Genomic DNA, 16,417 nt, shown 5'->3' on the forward strand with positions numbered 1-16,417 from the left:
TGTGGCCATCTTTTGGAAGCATAGACTTTGACTCACCCCTTGGAGGAAAGGAATGGTGGAAGAGAATCTGTATGCTATCTTCAAAAATTCAGGAACTCTTATTGGAGAACTCATAGGGTCATGTTTCCTATTGTTTCTAATTCTGTGTTTTTCACTGGAAGGTCTTAATGTGAAGAAATGACACTGCAGAAGGGAGTCATCTTTGTAGTCTTCAGTGGCCATGGCCAGATTTTTGATTTCCAACAGTTAACAAATTTTTTGCTTTTTTTTTTAATCTGAGCTGGTGTAAATACAGTTTCTTGCTCATATTGGATCTACTCTTTTGGTTTGACCAGCTCTTAGAGAGCAGGTTTATGCTCATGAAAGTTACTTTTTAAATTATTTTCAAATATATGGCTTGTTCAGGCGTTCACAGTAGCTTTTTTATGTTATGTGAATGTGCAAATGCAACATTTTGAGTTAAGTTGTCATTAAAGCCAAGTTTTAAACAGCATCTATTGAAGAAACCTGTCAGATGTTCTCCTTGCTCAGGGAACCCTTGGTGATTTTCTTGTTTGTTTGTTTTTTTCTACTAGTTAATATCTGCTGTTCACTATACTGATGAAGAAATATACAAAGGGGTAAGCAGTAGAAAGAAATAGAAGAAGCTTACTGTTAGGCTTTGTGTTTCTGCTGTTTATTGAATTCTATTATTGCCTTACTAAATTTTATACATATTTCTGCCATGATTCTTACTCATCTTTTCTGCGCTTGATATTTTATGCATAGTTTCTCAAGGGATGATGCTGGCTTCTGCGAAACTGACCTGGCGTAGCAGACTTTTTATTTAGCTCATGGGTGGGCCTGGGGGCTTGGGTACTATAATGTCACACACACAATCCACAGATGGAGCAAGTGCTGTGGCAAGGCAAAGGTAGCTCTCTATAGACAAGCTATTGGTGTGGCCCTTTTGCTACCACCAATCACTTTTGAAGCAGAAATCAAGTCTGAACTGAGGTGGCAGAAAGCACTGGTAAAAGTGAGGGTGCTGCTTGTACATTTTTTTCCCACTTCAAAATAGTTGGTTTAGTATTTTTCATGTTCCAAAGTTGGATTCTGAATAGCCTTAAGGTACGTATATTAAATGAAAGGCAGAGGGAGCCTCTCACATTTTATCTTTCTGGTTGGTATATCAGAAAAGCCAAAAGCTGTGGTGAGAACTTTGAATGTAAGGTTTTTTTATATATTAAAAAAAAAGTCAAGCTATCTTGTATTACTGTTTTAGTACTTGATCACAGGTGAGGGGAATAATGGCCCACAAGTCTGAGTCTTCACAGTGGGATGCGTACTATCTTATGGTGCGTGTCCTCATCAGAGTTTGTTGGTGAACAGATCTCTTTAGAGTTGAGAAACTTTTTTTTTTTTTTTCGGGAAACAAATTGGAATAAAAAAGATCAGCTATTCTTCTCAGTAGTCACAGCTTATTAGAAGAAAATATTTCATAGTACCCGTATTAATCATAGCTGCTGTGTACTAACCTCTGGTGAACACTCAGGTGACTTAATACTGTGGAATAACTTACTTTGTGATTATTTGAGTGACTGTTACCTTAGCAGCTGAGTGTCATTGCAAAAATAAAAACCATGAAACTTGGAAAAGCTGTCAAAAAAGCTACAATCTAACAACTAATGCAGCAGCCATCAAAAGACTCACAAGTTAGCCATGCACTGTTGAATAGGAGAGGAGGGTAAAAAAGGCAACACCTTTCTCCTGCGTGGCATCTTTTTCTTGGCTACAAAGTGTTTTGCCAGTCTTTTATTTACAAAAAAATCCTTTTTGCTATGACATATTCTTTAACAGACATAGGGGGGTTTGATGGGATGTATGTACAGTGCATGTTTAAATGCTTTAATTTTATAGTGCTCTTTCACACAATATTACTTGGGCCAAAAAAAATCACATTTTTTTTAAGAGAAGCCTAACTGTAGCAGTGATGAAGATGCCATATTACACATCTCTGCTTGAAACAAGACCAAGTGTGTGTGCCTGTCAGAATTCTGCTTTTTTAAACACATCTTTTGTTCTGGGGACTCTTTGGATAACTTTAATTTCAGTACCTAGAGAGTCTTTTAATGAGGTAATTGTATTCTTCTCAGTTATTGATAAATGAACACCTGAAGAGGAGCACAGAACTAGATGCTTAGAAAACTTTGATGGGTACCCAGCACCACAAATGCCCCATCAGTTGTTGTGCATGTGCTCCAGAGAAGGTTGTCGATACCCAGTGGGAATCTTGGCCTGCGCTGATTTAGTGCTGGTTAGTTCTGTCATGTGCTAACTGAAGTAGGTCAACATTTATAGGAATCTACCGTATGTAAATGAGTATAGACACGACTCTTATTGCTCCCTTTGTTTTTGTGCTCTTTGCCTGTGGTTTGGCGTTGGAAAAACACTCAAGTGGTCATTTTTCACCAAAACAAGTCCTGTTCCTCTTTGATGGGAGGGACATAAATACTTGGGCAACTTCATTTGGTCCATCTAATCGAAGTGAACTGTACCTCGTTACTGTAAATCTACTGGAAATCACTCCTTAATTCCTTTGCCCAAAGCGCACTGTTGAGGTCGTTGCCTGATGCTAAGACTGCTTAGGCAATACCTGCCTCCGATGCCTGAATGATAACCAATTTATTTCCTGTTTGCTGATCTGTCAGGTGAAACTTTCTGCGTTTAAACAAGCGTGTTTTCCCAATTTAATGCATAACTAGGTGGGAAAGTTTACTTATAATACCTTTCTTAGACTAGTTTGTGTCAGCTACAGAGAATGACGGATCAATGTCTGACAGATAAAGCTGGGGGGGGGCTGGAGAAAAAAACCCTTGATATTTCCATCTTCAGCACATTCAATGTTCTATGAAAACTGGGCCTCTGCTGAGACTTTGCTACAAACAATAGTTCTATTAGTGGCTGAAGATGCAACTTAATAGATTTTGAGCAGTTCAGCTGCTTTATAGGCAATCTCAGCTTAAATAGGGTGGTCCTGACTGGTGGTTTCTGTGTGGGGATGGTAACCTTGACCGGTGTGTTAAATATGTTGGTATTTGTTTGTATGGCTTAGCAGGAGTTACTGCTTCCTTGCTGGATTTTTGTGTGATGATGGCAGAAGTCTGTATGATAAAACTAAGTGTACAGTGCTCATTTGAATAGTATACCTTACTTATGAATGAAGTTGCAAATACTTAGCGTTGTTGACTTTTACTTCTGTTTAAAGTTCCCTGTGTACCTGTTGGAGCTGTAAGAGGTATGTTGTGTTTTCCTTCACCAGTTTCTTACTGAAATAACTTCGCAAACTCTAATTTTAGTAGGCTCTAAACAAAGTTTCTCTTCCTAGAGAAAGAAAATGTTTTTTTTTTCTACTGAACTATGTATGAGATTTCTGTTCATGTTTTTCTATTTGTTGTTGTAGTTTATCAGCGTAGCCTGGACAAGAACATTGTTGTGGGGTAACGGGAACCTTTCTAACAGCATTTACATTTGGTGTTTAACTTACATGTAGCAGGAAAAATAAGTTCCATTTCTTTGTCAGGCTTTCAAATCCCCAAAGTGCTGAATAGTCTATTTCTACAAAAATAAATATATGAAATGAATTTGTGTGACTTGTAGTTTAAAAATGTTCTTGCATTCCATTGTTAACAATTGTAATAATACCACTTTCTCAAGTTTCAGTGTTTTTTAAGTAGTACAACGGACTATCATGGTTTGGCATGAACTCCTAAGTTAAGTATTGCTGGCTTGCACATTCCTGTTGGTTATATTGTAATCTTTACCTCCATTGGAAAATATGTCCTATTTTGAGTACTTATTCCAGGCTTTTGGCTTTATGCCTGTCAAACAATGAAACATGCTAGTTTTTCTTTAATTTCAGCCCTCTGTGTTGAAGAACTAATCGTTTGTTGTTTTTTTTTTACAATAATACCTCTTACTGGGAAGGCGTAGTGCTGCCTGTTTTTTACTCTGAGCATAAAAACTGACTACATGTGAATTGGACTTGGGATAGCTTATTAATTGTGTGTACGTTTTGTAGCTGAAGGAGCGAGTGCTTGATTTAAGGATTTCTTCCTTAAGCCTCTACCTGTTAATCAGTGGTAGTTTTCAGAATGATTTTGTGTTAAGCAGCAAAAAACATTTTTTGAGCATACTGGGAAGTCTTGCTCAGTGTCTGGTTTTGTTTATAACTAGGCTTTCATGTATCCAGTTCAGATCAGGATGACCGCTTTGCATGGGGTAATGTAACTCTTCATGTTTCACTGACTTTTATAGCTGATTTATGTAAAGACTTCTGCAGTGATATCCTCTTTACTGGAGTAGGAATATAAAATTTCCTAAGAAATGTTTCCTGTTAAAGGTTCATTGATATTGTGAAGGAATGTTTTCTCAAAAGACTGACGAGAAATACATATCTGAACTTTAAGGGTAAGCAAGTGTATTTGTAGTGTCAGCCACAGATAGGATCTGTCTTTTCCCAGACCTGAACGAAGCAGAGCAAAATCTACAAGGAGTGATGGCTTTTGGTCATGCGTGATAGCAGCCCGCGGCCAGTTGTCCCCGTGTGGAGCTGTTGGAATGACTGCAGTCCTCACAGAAATGAGCTGCATTGCTTCTGCTGTTCATGTAGTTAATAGGAGCCTGGAGAATTAGGGTATTCACCAAGTTCTCCCATGTTTATATCTACTAGTGTAGTTTTTTGGATACTGGGGGGGAAAACTCTTGAAGTATCTGTGAGAAAAGATGGGAGTGAGGGCTAGGGGGGCTTAAAATGAGTACAGATAATACGGTATGTCTGAATGGATAAATCAATTGCCCACTAGCATAACTATGTTTAATTTCTCTGTTGAAAACTGATTTTGTGACTAGGGGTTGATGTATGCATCCCCTTTGGTCTGTCCTGACCATTATCCAGGATGTGTTGCTCTAGTGCAGTGGCAGCCAGGTCATGGGAGTCAGAAAGGCACACAAACAAGTTTCATCCCTATACTGTAGTTTTGGATTTGCAAATTTGGTTGTATTGTTTCACACTATAAAAATACAGGGAATTGGTATGTATAAATATCTGTGGCACTTGGATTTTTTATGTAGGAATGCATGGGACACTTCAAATGTGTTTGTGTGGTGTGTGTAGGTAGGGGTATTCCCCTGAGCTGTTCTGGACGAGGGATGTTGAGTAGGGATCCTGACAGTTTGAATGTTATGCAATAGTCACAACATAGGAAAAATAGGAAATCTATTTTTTTAAAAAGAACAAGTGTGCGTTTGATAGAGCAGAAATCAAGATTGCAAGCTTTATGATCTAAAACAGAAGAAAAAATCTACCTGATTAAAAAAAAAGCGGCCATTATTTTTATTGCATGTCAATGTGTAGTTCAACCTGATAAAATTGGATTTATCCTAGAAAGAAGTGTGTAAAAATCGTGATTCTCAGTTTTGTAGTGATGAGGTGAGATAGTCTTTTCTTGCAGAGTGGCTATGCTTCCTAACTACAAAGCTTAGCATTAATTTCAAATTTGTAATTGAGTTAAACTAAATCTTAATATTAGAGTGTAATATTAGAGCACAATATTTATTAGTGTTATGTATTGAATTAGTGTATTAATACACGTTTTTAGGTAAGTGCTTGATCAGTTGCCAGTGGAAAAAAGGGCACTTTGGAGCATGAACTGTATTCCAGGACTGATAAAATTGTGGTTGAATATTGGGATCAATTTGCCTTCCCCAGGACAGTGAGAAGCATCTGCTAGAAAAAAACTGGTCTGTACATTTAAAAGCTCTGGGAGAATTTAGATTTTTAATCTTAGGATTTCTTATGCCTGTTACTGATGCTTTTTAGTGTTATTTCAGTGAAACTTCAAATAGTTCTGGAACATGCAAAAGTTATTTAGGCTGCCTTTGCATTTTTAAGCTGTGATTCCGTTGAATAAGTAGAAAATCACTAATGCTTTATTTGCGTTCTTGTTCTATTCTTTTAGTGTGGTTACTGCTGTTTTTCAGACACCATTTTATAATTCAAAAACTGACTACCTCCCAAATGGCCAGATGCCAGCAGTTGCTTCTTTTGAGTTTGTCATGCATTTTGGGATCAGCAGCTCTATAAAGACTGTGAAATAAAGTTAACTCTTCTTAATTTTTTTTAAGTCACCCAGATTGGTATCCCCTAGAACTTAAATGGGTCAAAATCGGACCGCTATATTAAAGGCTAAGGAACATTGGAGCACATTGTGGTCACTCGAGGGGGTCACTTGCAAGGATGTATTCAGCCTGTGGTTAGCTGAAGGTCTCTTGAAGACTTCCTCAGCATGTGGTGGGTGACGTGTGTGTGGGTAGTTGTGTTGTAGCTCTTGCTCTGTCTTTAGAGAGTTACGAGTGCAGCCTACTGGATCTGTCACTGAACTGAAAGTAATCTCCTCCACTTATCTGCCTTCAGATCTTGATTAAATTGCTTTCCTTGCCCCAGCGTGTTTTGACCAGGAGCCGTTCTTGGAGGTAAGAAGATGGTCAGAATGGTGCCAGCTGCGATGTGGCCTCAGGTTCCCTGCTCCAGTGCAATTCCTATACTACTTGCCTGTTGAGCAGGGGCCGGTATAAACCCTGTGAAAAATATTTCTTCCAAAGAAAACTTGATAAACTTATATGGAAAGCTTTCTCTCAAATATTAATTTAAGAAAATGGTGACTCCCATTCTTCCTCTTTTGGCTTTTTGCCTGTTGGGATGTGTGTAGATGCAAGTGAAGCCTGAACCTTCCATTTTTCCATTTGCTAAACTTCTCTATAGGCCAGCCCCGGGAGGCTTTGCAGAGCCTCCTTTCAATTTTCCACTAAAGCAATGCAATGTGAGTAAGGTCTGTAAGAACTGTTTTCGGGGGGGCGGGTGGGGGGGTGGCGGGGAGCAGTTATCTTTCTGCTTATACTGTTATTGTGAGGCTCGCAGTAGATAGATAGTCAAGAATTTCTTTGTTACCCTGTGGCTTCTACAAGTAGGACTTCCCCCTCTGCCACAAAAAGGCTTTTCTGTTTCGTTTGTTTTTTTCTGCTCTGTCTCACTTAACATTTTCCTTAAGAAGCTATGGGATTGTCATTGTTGTAGGTCTTCTAGTCCTCCCCTGAAGTTTTCTGGCTTGCAAAGATAACTTAAGTGCCACAGGATATTTTTGCTGTAGATGCTGGAATATTACAGAGTATTGGAAGGCAGAACCTGTAAATAAAAATGAATGCCAAGGGATGAAAAAACAAATGTTTTCATTCCAGGTCATCATTGAAGTGAAATATGTAATTTGAACGTGTATGTGTGTGTATATATATATATTTAAGTCAATGTTAGCATTTCTCACTTATTTGGTGCAAAGTATCTGTGCTAGATACTATTGATACTATTGGTGCTAGATTTATTCCCCTTATTTGTAATGAGACAACTAGCAGAATAAAACCAATAAACCAATGTGCCATTTTGTGCCTCGTGGAGGAGGCCAGATCATGTGTTTCCTCTGGTAAACTTCATTCTTGGAAAGAAATTATTCTTTATTTCCTTGTGAGGAAAACTTGCAACGTTTTTATGATGATCAGCTAAACAGTACAACACGTCTGGAAATCAGCAGTAAGCCAAGTACATCTGGCCTGAAGAAACAATGTTAATAGATAATTGGAGTTAGAAATTGGTAATACTGTGTTTTATTATAATTAAAAAAAAAACACCATCCCATTTCAGCCCTTTCAAAAAGAATTGTATGTATATATACATTTTTTTTAAGTGTAACACACACAAACATCCTGTGTTCTGTCATCACCCTGTGCTGTTAGTATGTTGCTGTAAAAGGCTTTACAATTTTTATTTCTACTAATGTTATGAAGTCTCATGGTGGGGTTATCAGATTTTCCAAAGTTTAAATATATTTTCACCACCTTTCCTTTCTTGCTTCTAAAACAAATATATGTGTGTGTGTATATTCTGCTTATGGGTGATGATACTACTTTCCTTTCTAAGCGAGGTCTGCTCCTTTTAGAAATCTTGCATTGCTGTCCTGGATTAGTGTTTTAAACTGACCTTTAAATCTTCTTCTTTCCTTATTGCTAATAGTTTTGTGTGAATGGAGGGCTTTGATTATATCTATTTTTATTGGCTCTGCTCTGTTCAGAATGAGCCTGTGATAAATTTGTAGCAGTTGAATGTATGAGACTGGTAACTTAAGACTAAGCATCTTGAGAAATGTGAAAAATGAAATCCTTAATTCCAAAATAAATATTAGGTCAATTAAGTGGTGCATTGAAGCGTTTTTATGTTCTGGAAAGCTTTAGCAGATTGATGTCTTCTGAAGATATTCTCCATGACCTTTATGGTAAGATAATTGAATTGCTTGAGGGAATATAAACTGTGATTCTGCAGACTGTGCAGAATAATTAAACCAAAAGATGTGTTGTAAGGTAGTTCCTGTACTGAACACTACACTGTACTACAAAAGCCTTGATGAGAGAAAGGTTAATCACTTAATGAAAAAATTGGAGTGTTTTGACATGAGTTGCTGCATCCTCCATTCTGCTGTGCTGCTCTGTGCGACCATCAATGGTAGATTTTTGTCACACAAGTACAGGATACATGTGCGTGTCATCTTTACTGTGATATGAAAATACTTCATTTCATTGTGATCTACTTCAGAGAACGTAAGATTTGGTTCCACTTCTGAATGTGTGGTGCATCCATGGGTGAGAGGTGCTACAGAATGGTGAATATTAAATTATGTTAAACAGCCTTTGTTTATATGCAGCCAGGGCAGTTAAAATAGCATTAGTTTTAAGAGTGTGGATATGGAGCACATTTTTAAAATATTGTTTTATGTATTGGAAAGGAATCTCACTACTTTTTTTGGTAGAACAAATTTAAGTGCTGTTTTTCCTTAGTAAACTTACTTCTGGAGTGTGTGTAAAATAGCGGATAAGAAAGAATCTGTTTTTTAATCTATGCCATGTGCAGAAACAGTGAATATATTTGATCAATCTTTAGTACTTTAAAAGCAATTCCTTTCCTGAAATGTGAACATATCCTGCAGAATTCTCTCTTCTCCCTCAGTGTGGAAGACATTACCGTCGCTAGAGTCCAGAATACATGGATTTGCCATATGTGTGAAATTTTTTTAATGCACTAAACAATTGAACACATAAGGATGTTTTCTGGGTTGCTTAGCAGCAGTCAGGTTCTTTATTTTAAATGGCCTTCAGTGACATCTTTCAATTTTTTTCAGAGGTTTGGCAGAAATAAAAAGTCATTCCAGTGTTTGAAACATGAGGAATCGTTTAAGCCATGAAAAAGTAGGGTCAGTTTGTTGTAAAGTTCTGTTTATGTTTAAATATTTACCAAACTTTATATTCTGTGTTATTGTAAATATCTGGGAGTGCTGGAAGAGAATCCTGTTGGATGTTAGTATAGTTTTGAGTGATTTATCACCTGAAAGATGTAACTTTGATTACAGATCGTTATATCTGAATTAAGCATTTTTAATCAGTATATATCTAGTTGGAAATGTTTTCTTCACTTACATGTGATGCTGAGTGTTGCTACTAGTGTTCTGAGTTGGGAATATGATTCAAACTAAAACTTAAAATATTAAATATACTTCTTTTTTTTTCTTTCGGGAATATCAAATGCGTATTTACAAGGGTCTTGTAATGGGGTTAGTCTCTTACTGCCGCAGAGGTGGCATTGGTGCTGCCTCACGTTCTGGCCTGAGGAGCCAGCAGCTGTGTGAGAGCAGCTTTAGCGGGTGTTACAGGGTTAGTGCTTTCAGCCTCAGGGGTGCCTTTGGTGTCTCTTCCCTGCTACCTTCTGCAGACATTTACAAGCTAAGGAGGTGTTTGTCTTCCAGAACGCTGGCCAGGCCATGGGGAAGCGTGTGGTTGGGGGGGAGGCTTGTGTGGCTGCCCCTGTAGTTTAGCCGGGAGAGTGTGAAGGCCAAATGTTTTAGGTGGATTTTTAAAGTGGGAGATCTCTTTCCCAGAAAGGGGAGCAGGTACATGGCTAAGGTGGCTATAGAAGCTGGGTAGCTTTGGAAGCGCATGGAGAAGATCTCCCCACAGTGTGGCTGCCAGACACACTACTCCTGAGCAGAGCTGTTTTCTGCACTTCTGTACAAATGTCCTTCCATGAGAAGAAAGGGGAGAACCCTCTTGGCATTTATGTTCAGCTTCCTTCCTGCAGTGTGATGAACAGGGCCGCTTAAGGCTCACAGGCCTGCTGCCGCTTCACGAGCGAGAGCAGGCCGTGGGCAGGCCCGGGGAATGCCCAGCTTTCTTCCCTCCTCCCCTAGCCTGCCCTTTCAGAGGGAGCACGCATTTGGCCAATGCTGTTTTTTTTTAATGTAGGCTTTGGTGTAAATTCTTTTCTACTTATACAGGCTTCCTTGCTTTCTGTGTGATATATGGAGTAGGGAGAGCTAGTGCATGCGTCTCCTGCATGCTGGTGAGCACTACTCCAGTTGATCAGGTCTGCTTTACTGCAATGAAAACATCAGTAAGGCAGGTGTCCGTTCTCTGTTCATGGCAGTAAAGCCAATTCAGATACCTCAGTGCCTGTTGACTTCCATAATAAAAAACGGAGGAAGACCATGATGTAGAGCTGTTGGCTGTGGGTTGGCCATTTTTGGTTTGCATCATTCTACTCTAAAGAAAAAGCAAGGACCATAAAGTAGATGTTGTAATCTTGTAGGAAACCCGTGAGATTTAAAGATCATAGTTAATCAGTTTGAAGTACAGCTCCATATTCACCTTCTAAGTATCAGTATTGCACTGTTTTACGAATTGTTTTCACATTGCAAATTAATTAAAATAATTAGGAGAACGTGTTGATTTTTAAGGAATATCAATTCTGTCTGGTAGTAATGGTAAACTTCTATACAGCTTCATACTCTGCAACACCATCAAGCAACAAGAGTTCAGCATCAGCAAAAGGTAACTAGGAATGACTTACGTTTTAAAAAATAGAAAAATCTTTCATTGTGATCTCTAGTAATTCCCAAATGTTGTTGTCTTCTCCAGTGTTCTGCTCTTACGCTTTCTCTTTACTTCTGCTTCAGAAATGCAATTTATGTTTTCAGGTAGGTCTTGAGTTGAACTTGATTGCATTATAGGGATGGTATTCCCACTTTTTTTCAGGACAGAAAAGAATAAAATGCTTGTTTAGGAGGAAGATGCCTTTTAGGCAAATTATTCTATACCTTTAATTCTTTTTTTTTAGGTTCTCTGTTAAAGACTCTAGTACTTTCTGGTATAAATGGCAACTTAAAACCCCAAGCGGACCACAGGTCCAAACTACTATGTTACCAAATAATTTTGCTTAAACTTGGAGTGTTTCATGACTTTCTGAGAGTAACTAGCTAATTGCTGCAAAGTAGAGCTTGGCAGCTGACTGATCATCCACGCTGAATGTACTGGGATTGTGCTAGAGCTAGCTCCTCAGTACTGTTTCTTCAGCAACATGCAGATAGCTTCTCTTTTCTGGAGAAACTTCTCTAATCTGTGATTGAGTAGACTGATGCAGATACAGCTAGAGGTGGTACACATTTCACTGTGACAGCTTAGGCAACAGAAGCAAATTTTTTTTTCTGAAACACCTTAAATTTGGTGGTTATTTTTCAGCAAGTTACAGAGAAAACTTCTCTGTTTCTGCAAATTGGTTTTGCCAAAGCTGTGGCTTCATAGTAGCCAAGCTGTCTCATGATTTCAGGGTAGGAACTTACCGAGCTGACAAGTATTTTATGGTTAAAGCCAGCTGAACTGAAACAGGAAACTTGAATCCAACCAATATCAAAATAAAAGAAGAAAATGCAAACAGGAAATGTTGCTTTTTTTGGCAGCCTTAATAATAATGGCAGTCCTAATAATAATGGTTTGTGAACTCTAGAAATGCAGTTGACCATCCAAACTTACCTCTGTTCTTTCTAGATTTTTTCTTTATTCACAGCTGATATTTGCAGTGGTTTTTTTCAAATCTGATCTTTTTTGACTTTCACTCTGATCACTGCAATATTACTTACTGTGTCAACACAATTTTGGGAGCTTTGCAATGTCTATGGAAAAGAGTAATTTATAAACTTCCATGCTTGTCCTTGCAGAGCAATCCACAAGTCTTCATACAACTTAATTATATCATTGTTTTTAGTAACATGCAAAAAGAAAAAAGGCAATTTCTGGCTTAAAGGGACAGCTGAAAGAATTGAAGTAGCACTGATTTTAAACAACAGAAACAAAAGAGGTCACCAATGAAAAAGCTTGACTAGTGATAAATTATGTAAATGATGAAATTACTGTTTGTACCGTGGAAAACACCTCGCCATCAGGTCTATCTCAAGAACCAGCAGTAAAAGTGACTTGTCTCACCTAACGGGACTCTGAAGGATGAAGAATGGAAGTTCTTCTCGTGTGTTTGTGCAGGTGATATTGCGTGCAGTTGATGGTAAGACTTCTGTAACGTCCTGTGTGTTTAAGAGTAAGTAGTGCTCATAAGTACTGTCTTTAGAATGTGGCCAAATGAAGTGTGTATATTTTTATGTATTCTAACCATATACGTAGTTAGAATACCTGGATTTCAATATTAGGAGATGGTAGTCTGAATCTTAGTTTCGCATTATTGTATGCGGACTTGAGGTTTTTTCAACTCTAAAAATAAACTTGATTATAAAATGCTATCAACTCTGCTAACTGAGAAACTAGGAAAATTCCTATGGGTAAATTACAACTGTGGGAAGATCCAGGTAAATTAATAGTAGGACACGTTGCTTGATACTTGCCGTTTGTGAGCAGAGCTGTGTGTGCCATTTTTCTGGAGCAGACATTAGGTAGCTGTATGCTTTTTCTGCTAGGTGGGCCCTTCCTTTTTAAGGAGGATTTTTCTGAACTTGAAACACTATCTCATGTCCACTGCATCTGCACTGTGATGGCAGAGCTGAGCATTATCCTTTCTCAATGTCTGGATGATATTAGAGAGTAAAGGCTCCTTTAAGACTTCAATGAGTAGTTATTATACAACTACCTTGTGTGGAAGCTTTTGGTATGATGCATTTGCAAGGAAATTATACTAATATAACTTACAGTACTATTATTCTTTTTCCTCCTCAAGTGCAGTCTTTTGCAGCCTTAAATTACTGTTTACTGGGCTTGAAAACTCCTGAAACATGAACTTTCCAAAACATTCAACAGAGGAAGTAGAGCAGCAAGTCCTAGCTATCTTTGCTCAATTTTCCCTTTCTGCTTAGTTTTAAAGCTAATCCATTTTAACTGCAAAAAGAATGTACTTTTTACGTTAGTTGGCTTGCGCTGCAAGAAGCTACAGCTCATATTGTGGAACATCTTGAAGACTAAATTATTATAATGGAAGAGGAATGTTAGGAATCTTTTGTGGACAGTTTATATTTTGCCGCAGAACTTTGTGTATCTTTGCTTTGGATGGCTACAAGCAAAGGCTGTAATCACTTGTTTAGTTTTTCTGTTCCTTGGTTGTAGGTATTTTCTGATGAGAAGGCTCCATGTTCAATTTACTTGTCTTGGGGGGGGGGGGGGGGGGGGAATGTAGGGTTGGCAATTTAGTGAAGATGCATATTATTAAATTTATTTCTTTCAGCTAGTGGCACATGTGTGCCTTTTGGTTTTTGCTCTTGGGTGATTTGGTGGCATTATTCAGCATCAGTCTAGGCTTCACCTAGATTCTAGGTTCTTAAAAACCTGTGAGAATACTGACCTGGTGTTCTCTGTACAGAGTCATTGTGGTTAAGAGTGGAAGGGCTCAATATATTGAAATGAACATATTTATAATATAAGAAGGTCATCAGTGGAGTATTTTCTTAAGTTATAAGATGGAAGACGCATTAGAGGATAAAGTCAACTTGCAGAAATTCCCAGAAGGTCAAATCTGATCCAGTTTGTGAAAGACTTTTTTCCCTCTTTTTTGATAAAACCCAGAGGAAGTAATGGTGGTCTGTAAGCTCTGAGATTCTTCTGTGATCGCGATACTTGCCTGTATGCATTGTAGTTCAGTGTTGAAAAAGAATGTAACTTAAAATAGTCATCAGAAAGAAAGTGAAGGAGTGTCTACCTTTCAAGTATACTCTTTAATAAATAAAGCACAGAATGCTGTATCTGATCTATACTCCAGGCTTCTGTTGAGGTATAAAACAGAAATCTCCTTGGCTCACAGGTGACAAAGGGTCCATTGCATTGTTATTCTCTGCAAATCTGAGTAATCTAGGTTTGCTTTATCTTAATTTCAGTTGACTGTAAAATGCTGATACGTTTCATTTTTGGATGAAGATACTACTGATGGCTATTGCTAACAAACATACGGCCATTTTTTAATAGATGGGAGCTGGTCTCCTCCACTGAAGCCTGACCCAGTGCATGCTTATGTCAGGAATGCTGATTTTGAGCTACTTTACACTGCTCTCAAGTAGACTGCTTCTTCAAGAAGGTCTGCAGTTCAGCAACCTTTGCCCACCTACAACAAAAGCGTTCTTGAATTAGACATTATGTATTCATATAATGTTCTTGTTTTCCCACATGAGCTATAGATATGATAAATGAAAATTAAAAATAACCGCATAATTAATAATTCATATGAATACAGTCATCTGTTGTGCATTGTAGAACGCAAACACAGTTCGGTACCTCTCAGGGGCAAACATGGCTCCCTGAGTAAGAGTCCTTTTTTCTCATCACATGTTTCTGTTCTTGAAAATAACTCTAACCAGTAATCATATTCTCTTCTAGTGTTCCTCAATTGTGGTTGTTGGCTATGTTGCTTTTATAAAGACTTGTAGACAATATGTTGTCTTTTGCCAGGCTTGTGTGCTATTTAAGTTGATGATTTAGGCTACTTATTTCTTGCCGTATTTTAAAATCACTTTATCAATACTTCTGTACCTGTTAAATAAAAAGCAAGATTACCTGTGGTTAGATTGCTATGGCAACAGATAATGCATAGCCTTAATCTTTACAAGTTCTTGGATAACAGTTTGATGTTTTGTTTGTCCCACAGCTATGAAGTTATTTCAGTTAATTATGACTGCTCCAAAGGACACAAATTGGCAGGTAACGGATAGCGCAAATGACAAGGTTTTAAAAATAGTCCTGATTTTTTTCTCATTGGTTCACTGACATTCCTTCCAAATGAGCACAATTTCCATGTCAGTTAGAAAGCGAGTGTTTTGGCAAATGCTTTATGCAGACATGAAGCACATGGACAATATTAATAAAAACCGGGGTATTTTGCAAGAGATACATCATGTGAAGAGATGTGTCCTGAAGCATTACACGATGTTTTCTGCATAGCATGTTCTGTAGATAATGTGGTAATAATATTCTGCGTTTTGTGATAAAGAATTAGAATTTTCTTTGTTACCCCATTACTTAAATCTGCTCCAGCTTGAAAGAGCTATAAATGTTACCAGTTACTTGTCTGTGTTTTTGCAAGTTCTGAGTGGTTGTTTTGGTTTTGTTTTGGGTTGTGTTTTGATTTTTTTTTTGTTGTTCTGAGAAGTAGGCTGGTATGCTATCTGGCGACAGAGGCACTTCCCATTGTTCTTGAGACTCACTAAGCTTTTTACTTTAGTACCGAATATACGTACAAAAAAATAAATGTAGACATTGGAGACACTGTTTATACTAGTAAGTGTCATCTTAGAATATGCTAAATGCTTGTGTAGATGGGAAGTATGAATGCTTATCGTTTCATCACTAATTGTGGGATACATGTACCTTGCACTAATCAGCAGACACTTTGAAATGCTAAGTCATGTTCAAGATCACTTATAAACATTCATGATATATTAAAACTTTCTCATACAGGTTAGGATTTGATTAGCTTTCCTATTTCTCCTGTATGAGTTACTCATTACTGTGTAGACCCTAAAAGAGGAGTTGATATAAAACAGTAGAAACATACTCACATGAACCTTTTCTAAAAGGATCTGAGTTGAAAATACAGAGCAGAAATGGTAAAAATTATTCCTGAAAACAGCATTACATTGTCAGCTGCACTAACATCGTGCTGCTTAATATTGTTTTTGTTTGCAAAAATGCAGTATTTCTTCAGCTAAAGCTCCCACACAGAAACTAGAGGCAGAAGTAGGCCAAATATTAGTTCCTTACTCTTTATCGTTTGTTTTTCTAGATTTTGGCAGAAATCACACATTCTTTGTTTTAATTTTTCACTTCCCCACGCTTGACATTTTATATCCTTTAAGTTTACAAGTTTCTTTTCAGTTTATTTTGCATGAACTTAAAAGTTTTTGGTATTAGTCCCGCTTAGAAGATCTGATATTTTTTTGAGGCTTAAAAAATGGAAATGAGAAACTTTAGTATCAGAAATGCTGAAGGTAACTAGATCAAGTGAGTTGTGTAATTCAGAATTAGT

At 37.7% G+C, this 16,417-nt stretch overlaps 1 protein-coding gene across 8 annotated transcripts in view; it reads left to right on the plus strand.

The window, feature by feature from the left end:
* Window positions 1-16,417, plus strand: part of BICC1 (BicC family RNA binding protein 1) — a 102,087-nt gene that overhangs the window by 2,138 nt on the left and 83,532 nt on the right. For 2 of the 8 annotated variants that reach the window (XM_083845227.1, XM_083845228.1), the window contains exon 2: window positions 15,041-15,093. The exons of 2 other annotated variants lie outside the window; for them this stretch is intronic. In XM_083845227.1, coding sequence (XP_083701353.1) covers window positions 15,041-15,093 — 53 coding nt within the window. Of the gene's footprint in view, window positions 1-2; window positions 621-4,240; window positions 4,261-10,911; window positions 10,963-13,596; window positions 15,094-16,417 lie in introns of those variants that run through there. 4 more of the 8 variants (XM_083845226.1, XM_083845229.1, XM_083845230.1 and 1 more) reach the window with 4 other exon arrangements.

This window comes from Anser anser, assembly GCF_964211835.1.
Source record: "Anser anser genome assembly, chromosome: 7".
NCBI classification, from domain to species: domain Eukaryota; kingdom Metazoa; phylum Chordata; class Aves; order Anseriformes; family Anatidae; genus Anser; species Anser anser.